The 16,557-nt window shown below is 69.0% G+C and overlaps 2 protein-coding genes across 2 annotated transcripts; both read right to left on the reverse strand.

The window, feature by feature from the left end:
• Window positions 1-83: 83 nt before the first annotated feature.
• Window positions 84-5,555, reverse strand: MUC1 (mucin 1, cell surface associated). Its single transcript, XM_037370940.1, has 7 exons — window positions 5,065-5,555; window positions 2,889-4,168; window positions 2,602-2,675; window positions 2,357-2,496; window positions 1,963-2,078; window positions 1,579-1,725; window positions 84-522 (listed from the first exon to the last, which is right to left on the reverse strand). The coding sequence occupies exons 1-7, from the start codon at window positions 5,108-5,110 to the stop codon at window positions 451-453; spliced, it is 1,875 nt and encodes a 624-aa protein (XP_037226837.1). The 5' UTR covers window positions 5,111-5,555; the 3' UTR covers window positions 84-450.
• Window positions 5,556-7,551: 1,996 nt separating this feature from the next.
• On the reverse strand, window positions 7,552-15,578 carry THBS3 (thrombospondin 3). The gene is made up of 23 exons (XM_037370908.1): window positions 15,482-15,578; window positions 14,256-14,462; window positions 13,832-14,088; window positions 13,646-13,748; window positions 13,358-13,384; window positions 12,958-13,040; window positions 12,798-12,849; window positions 12,566-12,714; window positions 12,234-12,374; window positions 11,976-12,053; window positions 11,741-11,893; window positions 11,499-11,609; window positions 11,268-11,375; window positions 10,866-11,025; window positions 10,652-10,770; window positions 10,471-10,523; window positions 10,093-10,286; window positions 9,839-10,017; window positions 9,680-9,728; window positions 9,302-9,498; window positions 9,047-9,219; window positions 8,022-8,161; window positions 7,552-7,826 (listed from the first exon to the last, which is right to left on the reverse strand). Exons 1-23 carry the CDS (start codon window positions 15,576-15,578, stop codon window positions 7,768-7,770), a joined length of 2,889 nt encoding a protein of 962 aa, XP_037226805.1. The 3' UTR covers window positions 7,552-7,767.
• Window positions 15,579-16,557: the final 979 nt, after the last annotated feature.

The following is a 16,557-nucleotide window of genomic DNA, read 5'->3' on the forward strand; positions in this document are numbered from 1 at the left end:
TAAATATACTGCGGCTGAGGACCCTGCCACCCTGCTTCCCTGTCAAGCTGAACCCGGCACCGATACCCTGCACACACACACATATATATATATATATATTTATTTATATAAAATAAGACCACAAAACCAGCAATTGAATCCCTAGGGGTGAGCGCAGGGGGAGCACGAGTCTGGACACACACCCCCCCCAGCATGGGGATGGTTGCACAGCCAAGCGAGCGCGGGGAACAGGGGGTGTGGGGGACCCTCCCTCCCGCCACGAATCTTTGCTCATCCAGTTCTGTCATGCGCACGAATCCGGCTGCTCCAGAACCATTCAGCTCCCGCTGCCCGTGGCAAGGGGCCGAGCAGCACCGGGGGACGTGCCCAGGGCCGGTGCTGCTCCCCCGGGAGCAGGGGGGCACGGCCACCCCCTGCCCTTAGCAGCCACCCTCTGTCCCAGCATGTCCCTCAGAGGTTGTCGGAGGTGGCAGGGTTGGTGTAGGTGAAGGTGCCGACCCCCGCGCCATTGCTGCTGGCCACCTGGGGAGGGAACAGTGAGGGGGTGTCAGAGCTGGGCTGGGGAGAAGCTGGGCTGAGCCCCCTCCTCAGCCCCTGCCGGGAGCAGTGGGGGGACCCCCACATCCTCACCACAGGCACCACGGGCATTCCCGTGTGCTCAGCTAAGAAATGCATCTGCCCTGCATGGTGGGCAGCTGCCCCCAGCCATGGGTAATGCGGGCACCCACAGCCCCCTTGGGCCCCCCCCGAGCACCCCGGGGTGCAGGAGCTGGTGGAGGAGCTGAAGCGGCTCTGGCCATGTTCCTCCCCTGCTCGATAAGCCTGCCCAGCAAGAGCAAAGGTAAATATTTACCCAGGCCCCTGGTATTTGAACAGGGTGAGCTGCTCGCACACAGCCAAGCAGCTGGATAGGGCCCCAGCCCACAGCGTGCAGGGGAGTGCAGTGCACCAGGGACTGGGGCTGAGCCCCCAAACCCCACATCACTTGGAGGACCCATGCCCTTTGCGCATGTGAGCAGCTCCTGATGCTGCACCTGCAGCTCTGGCTTCAGAGCCACTGGTGTGGGACACGGGGTGCAGGATACGGGGATCAGCACCCCCGGCCCCAGCTCCAGCCCCAGCCCCACTCCCCATCCACGGCAGAAGGATTCTCTGATGCCAGCAGATGCAGGGGGCCGGCTGGGATGCAGCCGAGCCTGAGAAGGGCCAGTGCGGGGCCGGCAGCAAGCCCCCCACCCGCTTCCCAGGGCTGGGCACGGGGAGCCGGCATCCAAGGTCGTGGGGAGCTCCCCGGAGCTGGGCCAGGTCTGCCAGCGCCGGCCACGCGCCCAGCGCCGCTGCTCCATCCAGGCGTGAAAGTTACGCTCACCTCCCAGCTGGGAGGGATCGGTGTGGGGCGGACACCCAGGGCCACCGTCTGTGCCCCACTGGTTCCATTAGCCATTAACCCAGCAGCCAAGGGACCTGCCCAGCTTCCCAGCTGCACCGAAAACCACCTTCCCCTGCCCTACCCCAGCCCTGCAGTGGCTGGGATGCCAGGCGCAAGCCGCCGCGGGGACAGTGGCACCCGGCTCTCACCTGGCTGTAGGGGTTGGGTTTGCTGTTGGGTGAGACGTAGCGCCCGTGGCTCTGGTACAGGGCGTACTCAGCCATGGGGTGGTAGGAGTCCTTCGTGCTGAACAGGTCCAGCTTCCCTCGGCTTTTCCGGCGGCAGGTGCAGGTGGCCTGGGTGGAGAGGGAAGGGGTGAGGGGCCTGACGGCAAGGGGATGGGGACAGGGCACCCACCAGCAGAAGGCAGGAGAGGACAGGGATGGGGATGGGTGATCCACCAGCAGAAGACAGGCGAGGACAGAGATGGGGACAGGGCACCCACCAGCAGAAGGCAGGAGAGGACAGGGATGGGGATGGGTGACCCACCAGGAGAAGGCAGGTTAGGACAGGGATGGGGACAGGAGACACACCAGCAGAAGGCAGGCGAGGATGTTCAGCAGCAGCAGGATGCAGACCAGGACCAGCAGAGCAATGGCCCAACCTGGGACTGCAGGCACCGGTGCCGGGGACATCACCTCCACAGTGCCTGAAAGAGGACCAGAGCCATGTCTGCACCACTGGGCAGAGCCGTGGGGCTGGCTGGGACAAACAGCCCTGAGAGACCCCCCCAGGATGGGGTGTAAGGGGATGAGCCCACCTCCTTGGGGTCCACTTGGTCTTCCCAGTGCTGCCCGTCACAGGCACTGGGAAACCACATCATCTCCACCGGCTGCAAGCCCTGAGCCTGTTACACTGCCAAGGAGCCTCCCCACCCTGGCGGGGCTCTGCCCACCCTCGTGCCCCCAGCCCGAAGCTCCCGCTCACTCTGGATGTCGGCCAGCTGCAGGTCCATGATGAAGCCCTTCGGGTCCAGGCTGCTCCTCAGCCGTTGCTCCATGGCCTGGCTGGTGGTTTCATTGCCATGTGCAAAGATGAGGGTGGACTGCACCTGCACCGAGCCTGGGCTACCCACGAGAGGAGGCGTCAGCGCCCGGATCACCGCCCCCCGCAAGGGGGTCTGCCCTGTGCGGCCAGGGCACACCGGCCTCGGCAGCCACTGGCCCGCTCACCTGAAACGGAGCTCGCTGCACCCCTTGTAGGTCTGCCTGCCCATGCAGCTCGCGCAGCCGAAGACATGTTCGAACTGGAACAAAGCACAGGGGTGACAGCCACCTCCCCAGCAGACACCTCCTCCCTCCCGTCCCCTTGTCACTCCACCTCACAGGACTGCCAGGGCTGCTGAGGCAGCTGGCAGAGAGGATGCTCGGGGCACTTTCACGGGAAGCCTCCACGGGCAGTGGCTCCTTCCCAGCACAAACTGGGGGTCATCACTCGCCCAGGCAGGGCCACGACTCACCATGGTCAAGACAGTGTGGCTCAGGCTCCCGTACTCCTTCGACGTGGGGTCGCGCAGGCTCTCATTGAAGCTCCTGTTGAGGATGTGGAAGGACAGCTGGACGTGGGTGAGCAGCTGGACCATGCTGGGGTTGGGAGCACCGCTGCTACCCAGCGCAGCCATGGGGGTCTGTGTGGGAGCCGTGCTGCCCTGTGTGGTGGCAGAGGTTTTCCGTGTGGGGACAGCCCGAGTGCTGCTGCTCCCACTGTCTTTGGTGGTGGAGATAGGGATCACTGTGCCACCACCTGTGGTGGAGGTGGGAGCCACAGAGCTGCTGTTGGTTGTGTTGGTGCCGAAGGAGGGGACCGAGTTGCTGCTGTTGGCTGTGGCATTGATGTGGGAGATGGCAGTGCTGCTTGGGGCAGGCACCGTGGTGCTGTTGGCAGTGGCGTTGATGATGTGGGAGATGGCAGTGCTGCTTGGGGCAGGCACCGTGGTGCTGTTAGCAGTGGCGTTGATGATGTGGGAGATGGCAGTGCTGCTTGGGGCAGGCACCGTGGTGCTGTTGGCAGTGGCGTTGATGATGTGGGAGATGGCAGTGCTGCTTGGGGCAGGCACCGTGGTGCTGTTGGCAGTGGCGTTGATGATGTGGGAGATGGCAGTGCTGCTTGGGGCAGGCACTGTGGTGCTGTTGGCAGTGGCGTTGATGTGGGAAATGGCAGTGCTGCTTGGGGCGGGCACCGTGGTGCTGTCAGCAGTGCTGTTGATGATGTGGGAGATGGCAGGGCTGCTAGTGATGGGCACCATGGTGCTGTTGGTTGTGGCATTGATGATGTGGGAGGTGGCAGTGCTGCTAGTGACGGGCACCATGGTGCTGTTGGTTGTGGCATTGATGATGTGGGAGATGGCAGTGCTGCTAGTGATGGGCACCATGGTGCTGTTGGTTGTGGCATTGATGATGTGGGAGGTGGCAGTGCTGCTAGTGACGGGCACCATGGTGCTGTTGGTTGTGGCATTGATGATGTGGGAGGTGGCAGCACTGCTCAGGGTGGGCACCGCAGTGCTTTTGGTTGTGGCATTGCCTCCAGAGCTGTTGCTGGACTGGAAGTTTGTGGTGGGGGGGACCGTGGCATGGGAGAAGACAGAGGATTGGGTCCTCTTCATACTTGTGCTTTTGGAGTTCATTGTGTTCAGAGTTGTGATCGTGGGGGTGATGGTCGTCTCAGTGGTCATCGCTGTGTCAGTCGTGTCAGTCATGGCTGTCACTGCAGCAGTTGTGTCAGTCTCCATGTTATGTGCACCTAGAGGAAACACTAGGAGTGAGCAGCTGGAACAGCAGCGCTGGTTTGGGAAGGTTTTACATAACACAGCTCCTCAGCTGGATGGTCCCCTGGGCCACAAGGCACCAAGAAGGACCATGACCTCCAGGAGCCGACCACTGGCAGCTCCCACTGCCCACAAGGCCGACAAGACCTTCAGGAACATGTTGCAAACAGGGCTTGTGCTGGGCACATATGGCACCACTGAGGTTGCAGGCAGTGCCACCTGGGCGGCTGGCACCGGCCCCATGCCCAGCCCTACAGACCCCCCCTCATCCTGGGGTGACCCCACCACACCGGGGGGCTCAGGCACAGCCCTCCCACCCCAATAAAGCCTCCTTTGCCATGGGTTGCCAGCTGGGAGAGTGGGGTGCCATGCACCCCACCAGACACGCATAGCCTGGCCGCTGGCCAGCGCAGGAGGCTGCCGGGCGGTTTCCCAGCAGGTGCCACCGGAGCCAGCGGCACTGGAGGAGAGCCCGGGGTCCGGATGGCTCCATGAGACACACCTGCATACCAGCCTGCAAACCCCGGGTGCAGCCTGCTCTAGCTGGTCCCAGCACAGCCTGGCTGCCTGGCCCCAGCCGAGCCTTTCGGACACGGCTGAGAGGGGCCACAGGCTGAGCGAGGTCCCCAGACCCCAGCTTTGGGGGGGACAATCTGCCCTGGGACACTGCACTCCAGGGCCAGACCAGGAGGGACAGCGAGGTCCCTGCCACTGGGGTGCTGAGGGCCACCAGCTCTGGTGTCCTCTGGTCCCCGCTCAGAAAACAGCCCAGGGGACCCTGCCCTGATCCCCCTGTCCTGTCACCTCCCCACCTGCCCATGTCCCAGCCTGGTCCGTCCAGCTCAGGGTGCCACCAGCCCCAGCCCCTCACCTGTGCTCAGCAGCAGCAGCAGCAGCAGAAAGGCAGTGAACGCCATGGGGGTCGTCCTGGGGGGTCCTGGCACCTCTCAGGGCTCTGCGGCGGCTGCTCTCCCGTTAGCCGGTGGCACACGCCGCAGCCCAGGGACCAGGAACTGGCGGCTCGACAGTGGCCGGAGCTTTATAGAGCACCTGGAGCAGGTGGGGACGCCCCACCCTGCTGCCGGCCCCAGGAAGGGGGGGTCCTCTGCCCCACTTGGCACTGGGCACGGGGGTGCCGCCTCGCCGATGGGGCCCTTGCAGCATCCTGCCCCCACGCTGGGTCCCCCATGCACCTCCAATTCGGGGGGACATCGCCAGCAGCATCCCCACGCCGCGGGTGGACACAGCCTCAAGTGGGGGCACCAGGAAGGGGCAGTGGCTGGGCATCCCTGGGCAAGGGCGGGGGGCAGCGTCTGCCCGGCCCCGTGGGCTGAGCCACAGCCCCCAGGACCTGGTGGGAAGCACGGCGGGGGGGGGGGGAGGAGGGGATGGAGCCCCCCCAGCTCCTCAAGCAGGGAAGGGGCCTCATCCTCTGGCTCAGCCTGGGGTTAATCATTACCCGCCAGGCACCGCCTCGCCCTACATTCAAATAAACGCTGGTGTTTCCCCCGCGAAATGCTTACGCAGGTGGGGTCCAGGGCCCCATGAAACCCCAGCACCTCCCAGTAACCCCCTTCCCCAGGTCCCAGGGCCCCCACCACAGGCACGAGTGCCCCAGCAAGCACAAGACCCTCTTCCCACTCAAGACCAGCCCCTGGCCCAGGCTGACGCCCGCTGCCAAACCCAAATGCCGATGCTCCACCCCGGAGATACCAAGTGCCACCCATGCCGGGGCACCGAGCCCCCGTCGTCCCCTCCCGGTGACGTGAGCTGCTGGCACGGCCACACCTCACCAGCCCTTCCGCCTCCCCCCCGCCCTGGGGGATGCGCCCCAGTTTTCGGGGAGGGCTTGGCAGCACCGCATGCCCAGCATCCTGCCCAGTCCTGTGTGGAGCCAAGCGGGGGGGTTCCAAGGTGTCAGTGCAAAGGGGAGCAGAGAGGAGGGGACCCCCCCTCACTGCGGTGACAGCGGGGCAAGGGATGCATGGCCTGGGCGTCAGCACGGGGTGCAATGGGACCCACAGCACCCAACAACCCCTCCCCCTGTGGGGTCCCCAGCCATAGTGCCAGCCAGGGGCTGGGCTGCAGGCTCTGGGTGACCGTGGCCCCACCGGGAGCCCTCAGCCGTGGGAACGCTTCGGCAATGCTGACCCCCCCTGCGCCCCCCCAGGTGGCTTCGCCCTCCCACACCGGCCATGTTCTGCCCTTTGTGCCAGCCACGGCGCCGGGTTCGGTTTGGCACCGGGGATGCAGCTCCCGGCCCGTGTCCCGGGAGCCCCCCCGGTCCACGCGGGGTTTAGGGCCTCGCAGCAGGGATCCACGGAGGTCGCGCTGCGTGGGGGGAGCTCAGGAAGTGGAAGGGCCAGGACGTGCAGAGGCGCGTCCCCATCCCCCCGAGGGCACCCCACGGCACCGGTCCGGGGCTCGGTGCGGCCAGTCCGGCGGTACCGGGCCCCACGCGTGCCTGTAGGGCTGAGCGGGGCCGCCCCCGCCCCACGCGCGGCGCCGCTTGAGCTACGGCGCCCCCTGGTGGGCGCACCCCCTCACAACTCTCCCCCGCTCCCCGGCTCCGCCGAGCGGCACCGGACCGGGACCGGGAGCGGAGCGGAGCCCACGAACACCGCTCGCAGCTGCGGGGCGGGGGGGGCGCACGGTTCCCGCCCCGCCGGGCACCCCCCGGAGGGCTGGGGGCGGGAGGCTTTCGGTACCGAGCGGGGATTCACCTGCCCCAGCACCGCCGGGATAAGCCGGTACCCCCTGGGCAGCGGCCGCCCCGGTCCCGCTGCGGCCGCCGGGGTGGGAACGGGCAGCGCTCACCCGGCCACCGGCACCGGCACCGGCGCGTTGCCCTTTTAAGAAGGGGGCCCGGGGCTGCCGCGCCCATTGTCGCCGCCGCCGCCGCGGGGGGGGGGCCGGGCCGGTGGCGGCCCCGCGCGCTCCGGGGCGGGAGAAGGAGGGGGGGGGGGGCACATTCCGCCGCGTTGCCGGGACACCCGTCGCCATGGCGACCGGGCACTGCCGCCGGGGCTCGGAGCGCGCCGCGCAGTTCCCACGGAGCGGCCCGAGCGGCGGCGGCTCAGCTCCGGTTCCTCCGGGGCGGCGGGAGGGACGGGATGCGGTGCAGTGTTGTGCTCTCGCCTACCAATATTGCACTCGTCCCGGCCTCCCGCCGCCACGGGCTCCCGCCGCCGGCACCGGCGGGCACCGGCTCCCCCGCCCCACCCCCGCGACGGCCACCGGGAGGACGGCGAGGGACGGAGCCGAAAGCACGGGACGGGGGGGGGCGGCGGGCAGCGCCTTCTCGGGGCACCGCCCCCCCCCCAGGAACCGGGCGCGCAGGCTAGAAAACACTCAAAACTTTATGGCCAGACATGGGGCAGGGGCCGCAGCGCCCGGGCGGGGCGGGGGAGCAGCCCCCCACCCGCGGGGCCCCGCTCGCCCCGGTACCGGCAGTGCAAAGTCCGCGGGGGGCCGGGAGAGGGGCCCGGGAGAGGGGCCCGGCCGGGAGCGGCTGCGGGGCCCGGGGCACCCCGGGGTGCCACTGGCTGGGGGGGCCCGGCCCGGGCGCGGCCGCTCACTCGCGTCCCTCCAGCAGGAACCGGCGGAACGGCTCGAAGTCGGCGGGGATCGTGTCTGCGGGGGGACAGCGGGGGATGGGGGGGGGTGTCAGGAGTCGGGGGGGACCACACAAGCCTGGGAGACCCCCCCCCTCCGGCCCAGGAGCGACCCCCGCAGCGGGGGCTCTGGAGATGCTCCACGAGCCCCCGGTTCCCAGGCCGGTGCGGGGGTCCCCGGGCCGGTGCGGAGGTCCCCGGCGGCCCCGCTCACCGTTGCAGCGGTACTGCAGGTTGGACCAGATGATGTTCTCCTGGGAGAAGCAAAAGACCCCCAGCCGCCCCCCGCGCATGGTGGTGTCGATGATCACCCCGGAGTCGGCCACCAGCCGCGGGCCCTCGTACAGCCGCACCCTGCGGGAACGGAACGGCCCAGTCGGGCCCGGTCACCGGGGAAGCAGGGCCCCACCGGGGCCAGCGCCGCGCATCCCGGGCCGGGGGTGAGGGCGCCGGGCTGGGGACGGGGCATCCCGCCCCGGGGGGAGGGGATGAGAACACTCGGGCGGGGCACCCCCCCGGGGCCGGACCCCCGGAGCGGGGCCCCCCGGCGGGGACAGGATAAAGCCCCCAGCGCCGCCCCCGGCCCGGCCCCGCCGCCTTTGTCGGGCGCTTTGCATGTGAAAGGCGCCGGCGGGGTCGCCATGGCGACGGGACAATGGCCACGGGGGCCCGGCGGGGCGGACGGGGCGGACGGGCCCGGCCCGCGGAGCCCCCCCGCGGCGGCCGCCCCGACGGGATCCTTAAAAGGGAAACGCGCCCACGGTCCCACCGGGGCAGGACCCCTCCCCAAGGCCAGCATCCCCCCACCGGTGCGGCCCCACCGCGGCAAGACCCCTCCCCCGGCTTGGCACCCCCCCTCCCAGGGCTGGACCACACCGGGGCTGGATCCCTCCCAACGACTAGCATCCTCCCTACCAGGGTGGCCCCACCGAGGGGGACCCCCATCCCAGTCGCTGGCATCCCCCCACTGGTGTGGTCCCACCAGGCCAGGACCCCTCCCCACGGCTGGCATTCTCCACACCGGGCTGGACCACACCGGGGCTGGATCCCTCCCAGCAGCCGGCATCCCACCAGGGTGGCCCCACCGAGGGGGACCCCTATCCCAGTAGCTGGCATCCCCCCACTGGTGTGGTCCCACTGGGGCTGGACCCCACCCAACGACCAGCATCCACCCCCTGCGCCGTGGCCAGAGCAGCCCCCCCCTAACCCTAGCAGCCTCCATGCCGGACCCCCGCTCACCTGATATAGCCCACCTGGGGCCTGTGCGCCAGCTGCCAGCGGTACGACGTCTTGTCCCGCCAGCCCACGTTACGTGGGTCCTTCCAGAGCAGGCGGACATGGTCGGGTGTGTGGCCCGTGTGCCACAACGCGTTGCGCAGGTGCTCCCCAGGGCCCGTCGAGGACTTCACTGCCTGTGGGGGGACGGGGCATCAGGGGGGACCCAGCTGGGGTGGGGTGGGGTGCGACCCAGCCCATTGGGTGGCCAGCACCCACCTTGAGCTGCAGCCCCGGCTCGGCCACGGCACGGAAGGGGGTGGCCTGCCAGTATGTCTGCTCCGTTTGCTTCCACATCACCACGTAGAAGCTGGCGCTGTCCTGGTAGCTGAAGATGAAGCCGGCGTAGTCATCATCGGTGACAGTGTTGACGTGGAAGGTGCCCTCGAAGTCCACTCCGTTGAAGGCTGTGTAGCCTAGAGGCAGGCAAACGCTGCGAGAAGCCCTCATCCCCAGCACGGGACCTCGCACCCCAGCTCCCTCCAGCCCACCCTTCACCCCTCTGGGAGGCAAAGAACAGCCCTCGCCCCCCAGCGCAGGGGGACAGGAGCAGGGGGGCTGCCTCAACAGGTCTGCACGTGGGCCAGCATCTCTTACCAACAGCCAAGCCTGGGTCACTGTTCATGGTCTGCACGATCTCCATGCCCTGTGGGGGACGGCTGGGTGAGGGGCAGCCCCAGGGACCCAGCCCCCCTCTGCCTCCCCCCCCACCCCCAGCAGCACAGTCCCCAGAAACATGGGGGGCAGCACCCACACCTGGTTGAGGACAACCCAGTTGGGATCAATCTGGGCATCTCCCTCGGGGTCCAGGATGACGGTCTGGTAGGCGCGGAAGTCAGTCAGTGTCACCTCGGCGCTCTCGGGGCACACGTCCAGCTGGTCCACCACCGTGTCGTTGTCGAAGTCCTCCTCGCACACGTCACCCACGCCGTTCCCTAGGGACACACGCTCCAGTCAGGACCAGGCTGAACCCACATGGCTCTGCCTCCTCCTGCCTGCCCCACGCTCACCGTCCGAGTCCTTCTGGTTGGGGTTGGGGATGAGGCGGCAGTTGTCTGGGCCAGGCGCTGTGTAGTCAGGGATGCCATCGTTGTCATCGTCATTGTCACAGTCATCCCCCAGCCCATCGTTGTCTGAGTCCAGCTGGGAGCTGTTGGGGATCTCAGCGCAGTTGTCCTTGGTGTCCTGATGCCCATCCCCATCGCTGGGAGCAAGAACAGGGTCAGAGCAGTGCCGCAAACTGGGGACCCAGCACCATGTCCCAGCACCCCTGAAGACCCTGTTGTCACCCTTCCTGGGTCCCTGAGCTGGGAACCCAGCTCTGCCCCTGGGGATGGGACAGGATGGGACGGGATGGGGAGGTGACCCCACAGCAGTGTGGTCCCCACCTGTCCTCGTTGGTGTCACAGATATCTCCTACCAGATCGCTGTCCATATCTGTCTGGAGGAGACCAGAGCCCGAGTTCAGTGGACACCCTGGGGTGAGCGGGCCCACCGGAGCCCCTGCTTCCCACCGAGCAGGGCCCTGCGTGCCCCCAGCCCCCCGCCCCAGCCTGGCCCCAGCCATACCTGAGTGGGGTTGCTCATTTCAGGGCAACTGTCACAGGCGTCCCCAACACCGTCCTCATCCCGGTCTGTCTGCAGAGGGTTGGGCACCTTGGGGCAGTTATCCAGCATGTTGGGAATCCCTGCAAGGACAGCGCTGGGTGGATGCCCTCACCCTCCCAGCGTGGTGTGACAGCCCCGGCCCCGTGCAGGCGGGCCAGACCCCAGAGCCGCTCACCGTCCCCATCGATGTCGTTATCGCAAGCGTCCCCCTCGCCGTTGCTGTCTGTGTCCCGCTGGTCGTTGTTGGGCACGTTGGGGCAGTTGTCACAGGCATCCCCAAAGGAGTCAGTGTCTGAGTTCTGCTGGTCCTTGTTGGGGAAGAGCCGGCAGTTGTCCTGTGGGGAAGAGGACGGGGATCCTGTGCTGCAGTGGCTGGCAGACGGGAGGCCACAGTCCCACACGGCTCAGGGCAGGACACCTCCTCCGGCATGCAGAGCAAGACCACCCCAGAGCCACAAGCCTGCTGCTCCCCAGGAGAAGCATCTTGAGGGTGTCAGCACCAAGTCAAAGGCAGAAGCCCTCTGCTCAGCATGGCCCCCACAGCCACAGGCACATCCCGCCTGCCCAGCACAGCCACCTCCACATTCTTGATGCCATCACCATCAGCATCGTCATCACACTGGTCCCCAATGCCATCATTGTCGGCGTCCTCTTGCCCTGAATTCGGTGTCAGGCGGCAGTTGTCCTGCAAGTGCAGACAGCATTAAAGGCAGGGAGGAGGTGAGGTCTGCAGCAGAGCCCTGCCACGGGCTCCCTGCGTCCCAGCACCCCCTGCCTGAGGATGCTGCCCTCCCCCCTGGGAGCCCACCTGCTTGCAGTGCTTGTTATTGTCGATGCAGGGCAGGGGCTCATCTGGGTAGCCATCGAGGTCTGTGTCTTGCCCGCACACATTGCCATTGCCAGCCCAGCCCACATTGCACTGAAGACAGAGTAAAATCAGGGGCTGCGAAGCAGGGAAGGGCCCCGGGTTGGGCAGGACCAGCTGCTGCTTGTGCCGACACCTCCTGCACCCCCTGCTTCGCCTTCACCTGGCCCCTGGACCCCGCTCACCGCGCAGGAGATTTCACCGTTCCTCTCGAACATGCAGAAGCCATTGATGTCGCAGGGGTTGGAGGTGGGAGTGCTGCAGGACCTCTGCGGGATGCAGCCGGACGTTTGGTTCCCCACAAACCCTGACTTGCAGGGACCACACTTGTAGGAGCCCTGGGAGAGAGAGGGTAGGGGCAGGATTAGGGGAGCAGAGTGGCCCCCGATGCCAGGCAGGGGAGTAGGCAGCTCTGCTCACCAGTGTGTTGGTGCAGATGGAGTTGGGGTCACAGCCCCCGTTGTTCCCATCGTTGCATTCATCGATATCTGTGCAAACCTGTGAGCAGTGGGGGAGAAACCATCACCCGGCGCCTTTCCCTGCCTGTAGCTCTGCCCGTCCCTGCCCCAGGAAAGCGGCCCTCCTCCGGCAGGCACAGCATCCTCCGGCTGTCCCCACAGCTCAGGAGCCCAGAGCACCCACAGGGATGCGGCCAAGTCCCCTGTGCACTGCCCTCACCTGCTTGCTGGCCCTCGCATAGTCCGCACCCACACCAGAGACGGTGTTGCCCCGATAGCCGCGGGGACAGGGCTCGCAGCGGAAGCCGGGGGCCGTGTTGATGCACTTGGAGCCAGGGAAGCAGGGGTTGGCATGAGCGCACTGCGGCATGAGGAGAGAGATGGGCTTCACCCTCGGGCACGGCACCCCCCACACCAGGGTGGCCACTGGCCCGAGTGTCCCGGTGGGGCCTTTCCTGGCTCGGGGATGCATCCGGAGAGAGGAAGCATCGTCTGCCCACACTGCTCTGGCAGCACTAGGACTGCCGACCCCCACCCCAGGAGTGTGCCCACCTCGTCGATGTCGGCGCAGTGTGTGCCGTTGCCCTCCAGCCCCGGCGGGCAGGGCCCACAGCGGTACCCGGGGTACTCGTACGTCTCCATGCAGTCCACGCCGCTGAAGCAGGGGTTGGGGTTGCAGCGGGACCGGTGCTCGTGGAAGCCTGAGAAGTGGAGGGCCAGGCAGGGGGTGAGACAGGGCAGCCCTTGCCTCCTGAGGTGGGAACGGAGCTTTGCCAGCACTCACCGCAGACCTGGCACTCCATGATGGTGTTGCGGATCAGAGACATCTCCTTCACCTGCGAGGCAGCAGAGCATGGCGTGTCAGGGGGATGCAGCGCACTGGCTGGCACTGTGCCCTTAGGAAATCCAGCCCGGGGAGAGCTGACGCTGCCCCACCACCTCACCTGGTCCCTGATGTCCTCCCGCAGCTCGGTCAGGACCCGGTTGAAGAGGGTCAGCTGTGTGACCAGTGCCTTGGTTTGCTCGCCTGCCAGGGCGCAGAAGGGACATGGTCAGCCCCAGGACAGACACAGCCTGCCAGGGCCGTGGGCTGGGACTGCTCTGCCCTCTGGCACTGAACCGGGAGGATGAGACAGCCAATGGCCCATCCTCATCTTCCTCCCTGGTCCACACAGTGTCCCCCCTCTGTAGCGCATCCCATGCCCTCTGATCCTCCCCATCCTGGGACCCTGCAGGTGCCTGGGGCACTGGGGTGGGCAGCGGAGGGTTTCCTGCCTCTGCAGAGCCCCGGATGCTGCCGTCAGCCTCGTGCCGGGGAAAGGGACAAAGAGAGCAGGGACTTACCCAGGATGGAGGCCAGCACGCTTGTCACTGCAAGGAGAGAGGCGAGATATCACCAAACGCAGCCACCAAAGCCCAGTAGCACCACCTTGCACGGCTGCTCCCGGTCAGTGTGCCCACAGCACAGGGGCTCCCACCCACCCAGGGCTCCCACCCACCCACACCTGGGCTGGGAGAGGCAGGAGCACCCCTCTGTGTGGCACGCTGTCACCTCCTGCCGCAGACACATGGGTGACCACAAAAGCCCCCCGCGCTGCCCCTGCTAGGCACAGACTGTGGCTGTGCTGTCACCTGCACTGTGAATGGACTCGTCTCCTTGGAAGGGACACTCGCTCAGGGCCCCGACGCGGCTCATGGAGCCTCCCAGGATCAGCTTCATCGACTCTACGTACCCCTGAGGTATGAGGGGAGACAGAGTCAGTTGTGGGGGGCTCTGCCTGTCCCTGAGGGTGCAGTGGGGGGGTCTCCAGCACTCACCTGCATCCTCTGGTAGGCCTTCTGCCCCGTGCGCACCTCAATGGACTCCACCTCTGCCAGGGGGATCTCCGACAGCTCGGGCAGCCCCACGCTGGAGTCTGTCTGCTTGCAGTCGATGTAGAGCTCCACGCTCAGCATGTCCCCGCGCAGCCCACTCAGGCGCACGATGATGGTGTGGCTCTGCCCATCCGCCACGTGCGCGTGCTGCAGGTTGACCGAGTGCAGCTTGTTGTCTTCCCGCAGGTAGCGCACCAGGACTGCGGAGGAGCGGGAGGGGGCCATCAGCTCTGCCCCCTCCCAGCGCCAGCAACCCCCTGGGTGCCCCCGTCACTGCCCCTTGGATGGCAGGAACTTGGTCCCCCGTTTCTCCCTGAGCATCGGGACAAGAGCGGGGCCAGCACGTCCCAGCGCAGCAGGCACCCACCTTTGTTGATTTTCCCCACTATGGAGACCTCCAGCCACCTCGTGTTGTCCTTCTTGGAGTAGAGCCCGAAGAGGGTCCCCCCTTGCTTGGGGGGCAGGCGGAAGGTGGAGAGCAGGTAAATGTCGTTAACCGTCAGGAGCTCCATCCGGATCTTGTGCGTTATGCTGGCCATCTGCCGGGCCTCACTCACCATCAGCAGGTCGATGACTGCAGGAGCCAAGCACGGGGGTCGCATCCTGACCGGCCGCAGCACAGCAAAGGTGCCCAGTGCAAGGCGCTGCGGGCCGGCCCGCTGCAAGCCAGGCCGGAGCCGGGCCACGGGGCGCTGCGCGGTGGGGTGGGTGGTCTTGGGACTACCGGACCCGGGGGGGGGCCGGGGAAGCCCCGAGGGCTCCGGCCCCGCCCAGCCCCGGCCCCGCGCGGTGGCGCTCCAGGACCGGCAGCGCCGCGAGGGACCGGTGGAGCCGCCGCCACCGGCGAGCCGGGCAGCGTAGCGGGGTCCCCGGCCCGGTTCCCCCGCGGGGGCGGCCACTGCGCCCCGCCGGCCCCGAGCATCCCGCAGTGCGCCGGGCCGGCCCCGCAGGATCGCGGAGCAGCGCGGGGACGCAGCGGGGGCAGCGCCCGAGCTCCCCCCCCCCCCGCTCCGGGGCCGGCCTCGACGGACGGCGCGGAGCAGCCACCGGCGGCCGCCCCGCCGAGGCGCAGCGGGACCAGGAGCCGCCGGGGCGCTCCGGGGAAGCACGGAGAGCCCGGTCCCGCCGCCGCACGGCTGCCTGCCCGCTCCACACGGCACGCACCGGGCGAACCGGGAGGAGCCCCGGCCCGGGGCGAGCCCCGGCAGCCGCCGGTGCCTCGCGTGGCGCGAGCGGAGCCCTCCCGCCGCCCCCGGGAGCGGCGTCCAGGCGGGGCTCCCTGCCCCGAGCTGCCCCCGGGGGGTGCCGCCGGCCGCCCCGGCGATGAATGTCCCTCTGTCCCCTCCGCCCGCAGCCCGGCTGCCAGACCTCCCAGGGCGAGCCGAGCCCGCTGTCAGCGGCCCCGCGCCGCCGAGCGCAGCCGGGAACCGGCACCGGGGGCCCGCGGCTGGAGACAGCGGGGCCGGTCCCGGAGGAAGGGGGGCTCCCGCCGCCGCCTCCCGCCTGGCAGCGGGCCGGGCGCCCCGTCCGCCTCGCCCCGTCGGGGCGGCCCCGCCGCCGCTGCCCCGCGGCCCCGGCCGGCAGCAGCCTTACCGTGCAGCCCCGGGCGAGCCGCGCCGGCGGCGGCCAGCAGGAGCAGCGCCAGCAGCGCGCCCAGCGCCGGGCCCCCCGCGCCCGCCGGTGCCCCCATGCCGCCGGTGCCGCCGGTGCGGAGCGGAGCGCGGCGGGGCGGGGTGGTGCGAGCGGGGAGGGGCCGGCGCTGCCGGCGAGGAGGAAACAAAGAGCCGTCAATCACGGCCGCGCATCCCGGGGACCCCGGCGGGCGCTCGGCCGCGGTGCCCCGGCTGCAGCCCCGCCGGCCGGAGCGGAGCGGAGCGGGACGCGGCGTCCCGGGCCCGGGGCTGCGGGTGACCCGCCGGCCGCCCCGCCGCTGCCGCGGCTCCCGGTCAGAGAAATGGAGTGTGGCAGGCGCCGGTTCACCGGGAGGTCAGGCAGTCTGGGGCCGCCTCCCTGCGAGCCAGAGCCGCCCCAGCAGCGCCGGAGCATCCCAGCCCGGGGGATCCGGGGATGCGCTGCCGGGGGTGCCCCCGGCGAAGTGCCAGCCGCCGGGCCGGGCGGCGCTGCCCGGGCAGGCGGAGCCCCGGGGCCGGGCGGTGCTCCCGGGGCGGGAGAGGGGCAAGCGCAGCCAGCCCGCCTGGAGGGCGCTCAGCGGCGTAAATCAGCGCCGGGACGCGGCCCAAGCCCCGCAGCAGGAGTGAGCTCATCCCGGGAGCTCCTTCCCCCCGCCCCGGGCCGCGGGGAGGGGGAGCGGGGGTTCGGGGGGGGGGGGGCTGGGGATGCCCCGGGCCGGCAGCGCGGTGCCCCGCGGGCGCTGCCCGTACCGCAGCCTCCCCCCGCCGCCCGGGATGCTCGGGGCCGGCCGAGCCGCTCCCCGCTGAGCCCCGGCCAAGGCGGGCGGGCGGCCCGGGACGGCCCGGCCGTGTTTACTCCTGTTTCCCCCGGCTCCATAACAACGGGTCGGGCCCGGCCCCGGGGCCGCCCCAGCCCCGCTCCCCCGGCCTCAGCCCCGCGCCAGCGGCTCGGCGCGCGCCAGCGGCCCCAGGGGCCGGGGGGAGCGGGGGGGCGGGAGGCCGGGGGAGCGGGGCTGCTCCCCAGCCGCAGGCGGGGTT

Source organism: Falco rusticolus, chromosome 19 (genome assembly GCF_015220075.1).
Source record: "Falco rusticolus isolate bFalRus1 chromosome 19, bFalRus1.pri, whole genome shotgun sequence".
NCBI classification, from domain to species: Eukaryota; Metazoa; Chordata; class Aves; order Falconiformes; family Falconidae; genus Falco; species Falco rusticolus.

Coding starts and splice junctions, on each gene's coding strand:
- MUC1 (XM_037370940.1), bottom strand. CDS start 5,110: ATGGCGTTCACTGCCTTTCTGCTGCTGCTGCTGCTGCTGAGCACAG. Junction 2,676..2,888: donor GCCACACTGTCTTGACCATG/GTGAGTCGTGGC, acceptor GCTTTGTTCCAG/TTCGAACATGTCTTCGGCTG. Junction 2,079..2,356: donor GCAGCTGGCCGACATCCAGA/GTGAGCGGGAGC, acceptor GTCCTCTTTCAG/GCACTGTGGAGGTGATGTCC.
- THBS3 (XM_037370908.1), bottom strand. CDS start 15,578: ATGGGGGCACCGGCGGGCGCGGGGGGCCCGGCGCTGGGCGCGCTGCTG. Junction 11,026..11,267: donor ATGGCATCAAGAATGTGGAG/GTGGCTGTGCTG, acceptor TCTTCCCCACAG/GACAACTGCCGGCTCTTCCC. Junction 10,287..10,470: donor TGTGACACCAACGAGGACAG/GTGGGGACCACA, acceptor TCTTGCTCCCAG/CGATGGGGATGGGCATCAGG.